The sequence below is a fragment of the Onychostoma macrolepis genome, chromosome 12 (assembly GCF_012432095.1).
Source record: "Onychostoma macrolepis isolate SWU-2019 chromosome 12, ASM1243209v1, whole genome shotgun sequence".
NCBI classification, from domain to species: domain Eukaryota; kingdom Metazoa; phylum Chordata; class Actinopteri; order Cypriniformes; family Cyprinidae; genus Onychostoma; species Onychostoma macrolepis.
Genome location: NC_081166.1, coordinates 30,595,791 through 30,608,478, shown reverse-complemented (window position 1 = coordinate 30,608,478; position 12,688 = coordinate 30,595,791). Strand labels below are relative to the sequence as shown.

Genomic DNA, 12,688 nt, shown 5'->3' with positions numbered 1-12,688 from the left:
ATCACATTGTAGGATTTTTAAAGAATTAATTGGTAAATTCCTCGGTAAAATAAGTATTTGGTCACCTACAAACAAGCAAGATTTCTGGCTCTCACAGACCTGTATCTTCTTCTTTAAGAGGCTCCTCTGTCCTCCACTCGTTACCTGTATTAATGGCATCTGTTTGAACTCGTTATCAGTATAAAAGACACCTGTCCACAACCTCAAACAGTCCAACTCCAAACTCCACCATGGCTAAGACCAAAGAGCTGTCAAAGGACACCAGAAACAAAATTGTAGACCTGCACCAGGCTGGGAAGACTGAATCTGCAATAGGTAAGCAGCTTGGTGTGAAGAAATCAACTGTGGGAGCAATTATTAGAAAATGGAAGACATACAAGACCACTGATAATCTCCTCGATCTGGGGCTCCACGAAGATCTCACCCGTGGGGTCAAAATGATCACAAGAACTGTGAGCAAAAATCCCAGAACCACACGGGGGACCTAGTGAATGACCTGCAGAGAGCTGGGACCAAAGTAACAAAGGCTACCATCAGTAACACACTGCGCCGCCAGGGACTCAAATCCTGCAGTGCCAGACGTGTCCCCCTGCTTAAGCAGTACATGTCTGAAGTTTGCTAGAGAGCATTTGGATGATCATATGGTTAGATGAAACCAAAATATAACTTTTTGGTAAAAACTCAACTTGTCGTGTTTGGAGGAGAAAGAACACCATACCTACTGTGAAGCATGGGGGTGGAAACATCATGCTTTGGGGCTGTTTTTCTGCAAAGGGACCAGGACGACTGATCCGTGTAAAGAAAGAATGAATGGGGCCATGTATCGTGAGATTTTGAGTGAAAACCTCCTTCCATCAGCAAGGGCATTGAAGATGAAACGTGGCTGGGTCTTTCAGCATGACAATGATCCCAAACACACCGCCCGGGCAACGAAGGAGTGGATTCGTAAGAAGCATTTCAAGGTCCTGGAGTGGCCTAGACAGTGTCCAGATCTCAACCCCATCGAAAATCTTTGGAGGGAGTTGAAAGTCCGTGTTGCCCAGCGACAGCCCCAAAACATTACTGCTCTAGAGGGGATCTGCATGGAGGAATGGGCCAAAATACCAGCAACAGTGTGTGAAAACCTTGTGAAGACTTACAGAACACGTTTGACCTCTGTCATTGCCAACAAAGGGTATATAACAAAGTATTGAGATGAAATTTTGTTATTGACCAAATACTTATTTTCCACCATAATTTGCAAATAAATTCTTTAAAAATCCTACAATGTGATTTTCTGGATTTTTTCTTCTCATTGTGTCTCTCATAGTTGAGGTATACCTATGATGAAAATTACAGGCCTCTCTCATCTTTTTAAGTGGGAGAACTGGCACAATTGGTGGCTGACCAAATACTTTTTTGCCCCACTGTATATATATAAAATGTTGTACTTTCTGGAATAAACTTATACTAGATTATACAGTAAGTTGCACCAGATCAATGCTGCATTGTTGAGAGAAAAAAACAAACCAGTTTTACTTTAATATAATTTATCTACTATTCTAGTTTTTATGCAATTTTTTTTTTTTTTTTTACTTTTGTATTTTCTGTTGTCACTTTAATTTAAGTTAAAGTTTTAGTGCTCTTTTATTTTTTTTATGCCTGAATGGTTTATATTCATTTGATCTATAATTAGTAGTTTCTATGGAGGAAGAACTGTGGCAACGTCTCCAAGACGCTTCAAGAAACCTTCCTATAAAGCTACCTGGAAAACTCTGCGCAGGTGTACCGATTTCATTTAGTTAATAGATGTTAATTGATAAATAAAATCTATTTATGACAAAAATATCATCCTCACTGTATACAGCATTTTCCCACAAGTACCTGTTAACAGATCTGTAGCTTTTCAGGAGGTTTCTTGAAGCGTCTTGAGACGCAGTTCTTCTGGATTTAGTTTGTCTCAGTTTGTTCTGTTTCTTCATGTCACTCCAGACAGACTGATGATGATCAGATCTCAAAAATCTCACTGGATTATTACAATTTATGGCTAAATGAATGGAAATGTAAACTGATATTTCCTCCTGACACACTCCAGCAAAAGACAGAAATAACTGACTTCAAACCATTTTTTTGTGGGGTTTTTTATGCTGCAACTTATATTCCAAAGAGACTATAGCATTAGGGCTCGATTAGCCTCATTTCTGTCCACCTGCTTTAATGATCTCAGTTCTTCCAGCTGTAGTTTCACTATTGGACCCCAAATGAATCTCCCTCATCAGAATCCGTGCTGTGGGATAAATGTGGTTCGCAGTGATCACAGCGCATATAATCGCCTCCACTCCAATGAAAAATACAGAAAGAGCCAAGACCCAAACCCGGCTCGGTCTGTGGATCAGATAACCGCTGTGAAACCTCCCAGACAGTCTGGGCCCGTCGAGTGGTGATTGTGTTAATGCTGTTATGCTCGATGGATCAGTCCTGATTGTTTATACTGCTGTGATAATTCTTGTCTTATTTCCTCAGCGTAATTAAAGGAAATTTATGTCTTCATCTCACCCTCTCACCTCCCCTGCTCGCTTCTTAATGGAAAATTGATTGTTGTGATAGTAAATTCCTGTTTGATGTGCTGTAACAAGACAGCAATTTCCTTAAGAAAATGAGAGGCAAGCAATCACCAACGTACACATAATGGCTGGAGCCAATTTAGCAATGCTTTATCGAAAGTCCTCAGTAGAGATATGTAGCTGTGTTTCTGTGGAGCATTCAGACGTCCCTCTGCGGTTGATTAGTTAAAGCTGACGCGTCTGTAGAAATGCAAAAATATCCATTTCAAATGGTTTTCTGAAGACTTCCGTACTTTCACCCCATTGGCTCAAGCCTGTGTGTTTTCTATCCGTGCAATGAAAGTCAATGGCGTCCGTTGTTGTTTTGGAGCTCACTGACTTTGATTTTATGCATTCTTCATGTTTCTGTTAAATGAACCTGGTCCAGAGTAGGTTTGAGTTTATGTGCATCTTACTGATATAATAACTCCAGCAAAAGTTTTCTAAAACAGAGCCGTTTATGATCGTGTCCAGTCGTTGGCGATTAAATCCAGATAACTCCATAATCAATATACAAATAAAGGGCCCGGGATGTTAAAAAGCAAACAGAGCAATGTTTTTATGGAGCCACAGAGACACAGTGTTTGCACAATGACTCAGCAAATACATTACTTATGATTGTCTCTGAATATTAACCAGGGGTATGAGAAAGTAATAAAAACTTTAGGAAATTACTCCCCTAAAAGTTCATTTTATATTAGGTCTGTATAATGTTACGGGTCAATTTGACTTACACTGATTTTTGGGTTGTTGGAAATACTGGATAACCTACGATGGGTTTTTTTTTTAGACTTTTTCTCATTTAGGGTTATGAACATGGATGTGAAGTGTGATTATGATGCTTGCAGATCAGTTTGACCTGCATATTTCATAGTTAAAAATGTTTTTTTTTGACATATTTCACAGTTTTTTAATTTATGTGAATTCTTCTGGGAATCAAACCCATGAACTTGTCATTGCTCTAAAAAAATGTGCATTTCCACACTTAAAATACATTACACTGAATTGGATTCAATGCAATTCACCATTTTTTTTTCATATCATATGGTATGCAATCCATATATTGATATTTATGTCCATTGATGGGGAAGGAAATGCGATAGATTCTGAGAATGAATGTAAACAACTCCACAATTAAACACAAAATTAAACTCCATCGAGTACTTACCTTTGATTTTAAGGCCCCATGAAATCCATTTTATTTCCCCCTAAATTCTGTGTTTTAAGATTTGGTTTGGATTAATAAAACAATTTAATCAATCTTTTAAAATATAATGAAATGGAAAATATATCAATTTAGTACAAAACATTGCATTTTTTGGCTGCACAACAAAACTGTATACATTAAAACATGGATGAAAACTTATCTTGTTTTTATAAGATTTTTTATTATCATTAAGATTTAGTATGCAATAATAATAATATATTTCTGTCAATATTTCTTCAAGTTAAGTTTTATTTTGATGGGTTGTCGAAAAGGTCTTTCAGTTTGACTTTACTTTCAGTGAGTCTTGATGATGGTAGTTTTTCTCAAAGTAAACGCCGTAAAGCATCATATTTTGAGAGATTTGCAGATTTATTAGACATATGCACTGACTGGCTTTTGTCACATTTATTTCTGCTGCTGTGTGATTGATTGTTAGATGACTCCATATACTTATCAGAGCTTATCGTTGTTACTGAAATAAATTTGATTGTGATCTGAATTGCACCAATTTGAGCCTCCTCTGGACTGGGATGAAGTCTAGACTCTGGGACACAGGGTTGTTGTTGTTGTTATAGTCAGGCCGGCGCTGGCCTACATCGCACATGTGCTTGACCCTCAGGCAGCTGATATCCACAAATCGATTAGTCCGAGCTTTCCATCCGCTCTGATGAGCGCCTTGTTGAATTACACTTCTCTTTGCATCTCATTTCATCACTTTAATTTCATTTCCACAGACATGTCATTCCTGTACCACTTCAAAATTGAAAGAAGATTCAAAACTGAGTTATTTCGTGCCGGCCAACTCAGTGTTTTTGTTGCTTGACTAATATTGCATTGCCCTTCTGAGACTCTATGATGCTTTTGCTTTGTTCTGCAAAGATCAAGATTACATTTACAGTACATTTACATTTAGTAGACGCTTTTATTCAAGTGAGGACAATGGAAGCAATCAAAATCAACAAAAGAGCGATGATATGCATGTGCTATAACAAGCCTAACATAGTACACATAGAAAGTTTTTATTTTTAAGTTATCTATATAATAAATAGTGCTGGGCAACGATTAATCACATGCAAAATATGCGTGTGTACTTTGTATATTTATTATGTATATATATAAATACACACACATGCATGTGTATATTTGAGAAAAATATGTTATGTTTATATATTAAATATATTTATTTATAATATAAATTATATGAATATAAATATGTACATGTAAATATTTTCAAAATATATACTGTACATGTGTGTATTTATATATACATAATACATATACACAGAACACACTCATATTATGTAAACAAAAACTTTTATTTTGGATGCGATTAATTGCAATTATTCGTTACCCACCACTAATAATAAATAATAAGAAAACAAGTAGATAGAATAGAGAAAGTTACTGTTAAAAGCCTTTTTTTTAAAAAAAGAAAACAAACGAATGGAGTGCAAGTGTTTTTTGTTTTTTTTTAATAAAAAGAAAACAAACAGATAAAATAGAATTAGAATATAAAGAGCTAGAGTTGGATCTATAAAGAGGTCTGTTCTGCAGAGATGAAGTTAATGCTCATTGACGCGTCGTACTCTTGTCCTAACAGACCAGTCCCCCGAGGCCTAAAGTAATTGATCCTGCTATCGTTAGCTCCATGCTAATCCATCACTGAGCACTGGTTTACAGTAAAGCTGCTGTATCTCTCTCCTCTCATGCCCACAAAAGCAGAGCAGAGTCTGTTTTCCTGCACGATGCTGGCCGTTTCCGTCGATGCACGCCTGAATCGCTTTAGCCGTTATCATGGGGAAGCTCAAAAAATGGAAGCTTTCCTCGGTTTCACACTCGGCCCCCAGTCGGGGCCAGTCGCGGCCCTGGCGGAAGAGCGTGGAGGGTCTGTGCGCCAGCACTCTTTTAGGAGTCCTGCACACTAGAACCTGGTTACTGGATGCCCAGCTGGTGTATCTGCTGGAGGGGACCCAAGCGGGCCCCGCTCCTCCTCCTCGCACTCAATCGCTCTGCTCTTTCTCTCGCACCTCTTCTGCAGATGGTGCAAACCAGGAGAGCACAGACCTGCAGAGCGCCGGCTTGGACCCCCGTCACAACTTCACTGCACAAGGTGAGCTCTGATTGCAATGCACTCTTAAAAATAAAGGTGCTTCACGATGCCACAGAAGAACCTTTTTGTCTAAATGGTTCCATGAAGAACCTTTAACATCTGAAGAACCTTTCTGTTTCACAAAAGCTTCATTGTGGCGAAAGAAGGTTCTTCAGATTATAAAATGGTTCTTTGACTGAATGGTTCTTCTATGGCATCGCTGTGAAGAACCTTTTAAGCACCTTTATTAGAGCGTGCAGGAGTTAAAACTTAAGGTCATTGCACAGTGAGTCCGAAATTTTTGCACATTAAAAAATAAATACGACCTCACGTTGTGTCAGTCACGTTTACACTCTGCCTCCGAAACTTTTGTCCATCATAAAAAATTTGGATCAGGTTTGATTTTCTCAGTGAGCAGGACCTTTATGCACAGCTAAAGTCAAACCACAATTTATTCAGACACCTTCAACATTTCTCACATTATATCACAGTTTATTCACTATAGTTTAGAAAATGGTAATAAAATATGACAAGAACTCTACTGTGTCAGAACAAATTCATCTTGATAATGTCAGATAACTTTGATTGAAAGGCGTGTAATGGATTACAATCAACCAAAACTTGTTCAGCTGTTAAATTTAAGAACACAATTAGATAATACCAATTTAGCTCAACCAATTACCAAGAAATGCTTATTTTGTTCAGTCTGTGGTGTGAAAAGGTCACATTAGCAATTAAAGTAAAAACACTTGAAAAACGTGCTCAGGTCAAAGTGTCCTAGATTTTACTGGTAGTCCACTATAATATATAATATGTCACAGTTTACTTTATTTTGTTATCCTCACTTACATAAATGAACTATAGTGTCCTGCACCCACTAGTAAAAAATATAAAAAATTATATCTGCTGTCTGAATAAGTTTTGGTTTGACTGTATTTTCATTGCACCATTAAACTTAGTCGAAACAAAACTCCAGTAAATATTTACGACTCTGTTAAGAAGTAATGCTTGGAATAAAACGGCATATTGATTAAATTGCAACAACAAGCTCATGTTTTACCTGACAAACTTCAGTACTTTACACATGCACTAACAGTTTGGGATAATTATGATTTGTACACACTGCTCTTAAATTGGGTGGTCAATGCACCTTTTAGTGTTTAATCCTGTTCTGTTCACACAATTCAGTAATTTATGGGAATGATGATCGCGTTAAATGAATGAACTCCCGAAAAATTCAGCTAGTGACAACCACATTTACATCAATTCCAAGCAAACTATACAGCTAGTTGTTAATGACGTATTTATATGCATATCAGAGTTGTGGTGCAAGAAATCACAGAGAATGAGGTACGTCTTGACTCATTAGTGTTGCCAGATATTGCTATAAAAAAACAACAGGTAAGAACAAGCCCATAATAAACTAAAATCCAAGCACGTTATCTTAAACAAGCCTAAATATAGTGACCTGCACCTGCCTGTATACTTCAGAAACTGGATCGATTTATGAGCCGAGCCTAAAGATGATTAGTAAGCATCGCTTATAATGAGAGGACATGGCAACCCTTCAAGAGCATGCTCTTCGCAACATAAACATAAAGAAAACATGACGGCTCTGTCAGTGTAGGTTTAGTTAAAATTGAGTCTTTGGTCGCTGTAATATTACTTTGGTTAAAAATAGAGGATTCTAAATGCACTAGATGCAAAAATGCTGCAATGGCGTCAGTCATTTATCTTGTGCGTCCTCCGATCCTGTAGGTGGCAGTATAGACAGTGACTGTGCCTTTGAGGGGGATGCTGTGCCTCCGCTCTCCATGGCTGAGGGGCTGCAGCACATCCGTCTGATGGAGGGAATGTCCCGATCTCTGCCCTCTTCACCTCTGTTCTCCCAGCAGACCTCCATCAGGAAGCTCTTCGGCTTGACCTCAGGTACTCGACTCTCTCTCGGTGATGATGCCACGGTTCCTAATGCATAACATCATATACCTAAATGTTCAGGAAGTTTTTATTTACAGTACTGTCATGCAAAGACATGGATACTGTTTGGCAATGCTGCTGAGCTAGTATTTAAACAATGTTATATATATATATATATATATATATATATTCTATTGTTTTAGTATTTTTATTTTATTTTACTTTTTATATTTTTATTTTATTTAGTTGTTCTTTTTAATTTAATTACATTTAATTCAATTATTTTTATTTTTATTACTTTAAAAATATTTAAAGAATAAAATAAAGAAATATTTTTAGTATTATTTTATTTAATACATTTCAAAGAACATTAAAAATCAGACGACTTCTGAAATCTTTTGATTAGAAAGTTGCATTTGTACTTTATTTGTTTAAATATATAATGCAAATATAATGCTATATGTGACCCTGCAGCACAAAAGCAGTCATAAGCAGCACAGGTATATTTGTAGCAATAGCCAACAATATATGTATGTAAAGTATGGGTCAAAATTATCCATTTTTTATTTTATGCCAAAAATCATTAGGATATTAAGTAAAGATCATGTTCCATGAAGATATTTAGTAAATTTCCTACCGTAAATTTATCAAAACTTAATTTTTGATTAGTAATATGCATTGCTAAGAACTTCATTTGGACAACTTTAAAGGAGATTTTCTCAATATTTAGATTTTTTTGCACCCTCAGATTCCAGATTTACAAATAGTTGCATCTCAGATAAATATTGTCCGATCCTAACAAACCATACATCAATGGAAAGATTATTTATTCAGCTTCCAGATGATGCATAAATCTCAATTTCAAAAAATGGACCCTTATGACTGGTTTTATGCTGCAAGGTCACATATGTATAATGCTATATAATGCAAAATATAATGTATTTTTAAATGTGTGCTTTGGGTGTCCAGATACTCTTAGGGCCCCTGTAGATGTGTTGGATGTGTCCACTAGGGTGTGCCAGTCTCATATTCCTACTGATACATGTTACAGCAGAATGTCCTTTTTCACAAATGTGTGTATGTGGGGTGTTGGTATGCAGTCATTCGTGAAAGCATCTGAATGTTGGTTTAGACAAGAAAAGAGATTCATCATTATACCATGACTCTTACAATCTTATCAAGAAGAGCATATCCTTGCACTCTCGTCTGTTGTGAAATCAAGTGCATTGTGGGAGTTTTGCTGAAAAGGACAGTGGTGTTGTTGATATGAGTCACTCAGTGGTTCTGCTTTTGCTCTTTGTGATGATAATGTCTCTCACTGCTCTGATTCAAGGTTCACTTTCATTCAGATTGGATGATTCGTTTCAGAGTTTGGACTTCGTGCTTTATAGTTTACAGAAAACAAAATGGCAGCAGCATTATTGTATAAAGAGGGGGAAAGGAAGAAAATAACGCTCTCACGTCCGATCCAACAGACCATAGCATATTCTAATACTCTTAAGAGTTTAATTCCAGGAAGCCGTCTTAAAGATGAATGGTTAGAGTGTCATCTAAACCCTGTTTGGGAGCAGCAGCAAAGGTTTTTGCCAATTTGTAGACCTTCTATATTTGCTCCCAGCATTAATTGCAGTGTTTTTTGCCGGCTGATTTGTAATTCTCCAGTGTAAGCGGCAGTGCGGAGCTTCTCATCTCTGCTAATGAAAGTCAGACCTCTTTATGAAAGCCGTTTCATCCCGTTTTTCATGCATTTTCTGCATATTCATGAGAACCTAATCAGGTGTTGCTTTTGCATTTAAGAACTGTCCTGTTATTATGGAGGCAAACATACCATAGACTGAGAATTAAACAATGCACTGCAGTTACATGTTCAGCAAGTCTGATGAAAAATTATGATAACTTATAAAATGAACGATCTTGTACTGAATATACAAGAATAGATTTGGAATTTTCCTTTTCTTCTTCTTCTTCTTCTTCTTTTTTTTGGACAATTCATTTTACCCAAATGGTTCCGAGACTAGCTGCTGTATCACTCAAAGATATTTCATATTTCAAACCGATGTATTTTCCTCAAATTCCATCAGTTCACTTTTTGACAGCTTTCCCAATAGTTATTTTTCATGAGCAATAGTGGAATGGGAAATATTAAATACATAATTAAGGTATGCATCTACAGTATGCTAATTTCCTCACTTTTCCGTACAAGCCATTAGTTTGAGTTTCCATGCAGTATTTTTTGCTGCATTTGCTTTAGTCATAGTTTAGGTCTGCCACTAACTATGTGTACATTTTAAGTCAGACGCATACAAACACAGATGCGCAGATGCTTGCTTGTGTTCCTGCAGTCCTGTAGAGGTAACAAACCTCAGAACACAGGAGGCCATAGACTTAGCTGTAAATGTTTGTACCATTAAACCTGATGTAATATTATTCAGGTAACTAGCTACAGTTTAAAAATGTCATTTTAACTAGCTTTAACTTATCCAGCAAGGCCCTAAAAGAGAAGAAAGAACACAGTTTACAGCTAATACTTGCAACATACTGTAGGCTCATTGGATTAATCTACTTACATTTCTGTAAAACTCCCAAAAATTTACCTGCGATTCACTGCATTTTCCAGTTGAAATAAACCCTAATGGCAGTAAAACACCAACACATTTTATTCCTTATGATGATTAGAGGAGCAGATTATTGATTAATAAAGACGTATTTTTGCACAATTCCTTGCAAAATACTATGTTATGAGCTCAAAACACTTTTACCACAGTGCATGATTTGAAAGCTAATGCAGATTTTGATGTTTGCATCTCAACCAGCTCCACATGCTTGGCTTTTATGATGATAGTAAACTTGCTCGGTAGCGCACCCGGATCACATTTGTGATGCGAAGCGCTCGGGTACGAGTCTGTCAAACATGACCTACTATAAAAGAGCTCTAAAGGTCATTGCACAGTGAGTCCGAAATTTTAGCACGTTAAAAAATAAATACGATCTCACATTGTGTCAATCACGTTTACGCACTGCCTCCTAAACTTTCATCTGTCATAGAAAAATCATCGGATCAGGTTCGATTTTCTGCATTTTTGCATCCGTAGCATTTTGATAGGAAAGGATGAGGAATACGAAAAAACGGAAAAACGCACACGAAAATTTCGGACTTAGTGTGCAATGGCCTTAAGACTTGTAGAAGCAAGATAAAATGACATGATTGCTTCAGTAAATGTGTTCCTGTTTGTTTTTGTTAACACTGTTACTTAGGTTTAGGGTCTGGTTTAATTCATGTTATTTTCAAAAGCAAACAGCATTAATCTTTTATCATCACTCACCAGACATTTCTGAACTGCCATGATATGTACAACAACCAAAATAATAATACGCTGCCAGATTCACATTTGTCTGTTTCACTTTTAGCACCATTTAATGGACATCTCACTTTGAATGTGTCATGAAACGTAAAAGAAACAATGTAACATTATTTGCAGAAGTGTCGCCATTAGCACGTTTTCCTGTTGAATACTCAATGCAATAACATATGAAATCCAGCTTGCATAAGAACTGTTGCACATACTTTATTTTGGGCCTGTTTAAATACAATAAAATACACAAATGTGAAATGTGATTTTGAGCCCAGATCACAACTTTCTCTAATGTGGTCCCCCCTCACAATTTCATATATCAATAAAAGTGATAGAAAACCCTCTCCCAACCTCTTTGCTGTACTTTTGTTCTCCTTCTTTATCTCCCTTATTCCATTTGTCGGGTGAAAAAAAGGAGAAAATGGCAGATTGTATCCATCTCTTCACCTTCACATTTGAACAAAGCCCAGCAAGAGAGCAGTGACCTTTTTAACAGATCAATCACATCCTGATTTAAGCCTCCCGGGGCGAGGCGGGGGTCCGATGCGCCTCCTCCTCCCTCGGTCCAGCCTCGGCGAACAGTGGAGGTGTGCAGCGGTTCTTGATTGGAAATGCCACAAGGTCTTTGTTTTGTGGATTGAATTCTGTTTCTCTCAGGTGCATAGCTGCGACGTCAATTAACTTCTGTCAACGCTTGCGGGGAGGCACTTAATTCACCTCTGAGCACAACAAAGTCAGATATACAGCACCCCAGTATATCTTAGCTGTTTTATTGAGATTTCATAAAGCTGTATGTGTGGTCTGCTGAGACCACTTTGTCATTTCGTACTGCGGTAAAGAAACTGTGATAAGGGCCGGTGTGCGTTTGAGAGGCTACTTTTTAATTCCTCAAAATGCATTTACTGTATGCAATAAAATTACAAAGGTGGATAATGAATAAATAGCAAATAATATATAAAAAATGTTAGAATATAACATTCCACAATGGATCTACCTACATTTCTGCAAACCTCCAAAAAATGTACCTATACATGCAATTCACTGCAGTTTCCAGTTAAAATGAACCCTAATGGCAGTAAAACCCCAACGAATTCCATTCCTTTTCACACAGATTATGATTAGAGGAGCAGATTATTGATTAATAAAGAGTTATTTTCGCACAATTCTTTGCAAAATACTATGAGCTCCAAACACTTTTACCACAGTGCAGGATTTGTAAACTAATGCATTTTGATGTTTGTATCTCAACCAGCTCCATATGCTTTGATTTTCTGATTAAGTAAACTTGCTCGGTAGCGCACCCGGTGCAGTATTACACTTGTGATGTGAAGCGCCCCGGGTATGAGTCTGTCAAACAGGAGTAAGGATAAAAGACCTCAAAGACCTGTAGAGGCAAGATCAAATGAATATGATTGCTTCAGTAAATCTCCTGTTTGCATTTGTTAATACTTAATTCACGTCTGAGCACAACAAAGTCGGATATACAGCAGCCCAATGTGGCTTAGCTGATTTATTGAGATTTCATAAAGCTGTATGTGTG

At 37.1% G+C, this 12,688-nt stretch overlaps 1 protein-coding gene across 5 annotated transcripts in view; it reads left to right on the top strand.

Annotated features, from left to right (window-relative positions):
• The window catches only part of tanc2b (tetratricopeptide repeat, ankyrin repeat and coiled-coil containing 2b), a 158,835-nt gene that overhangs the window by 64,882 nt on the left and 81,265 nt on the right, over nt 1–12,688 (top strand). For all 5 annotated transcript variants that reach the window (XM_058792877.1, XM_058792878.1, XM_058792879.1 and 2 more), the window contains exons 3-4: nt 5,828–5,899; nt 7,637–7,807. In XM_058792877.1, the coding sequence (XP_058648860.1) occupies nt 5,828–5,899; nt 7,637–7,807 (243 nt within the window). The remainder of the gene's footprint in view (nt 1–5,827; nt 5,900–7,636; nt 7,808–12,688) is intronic.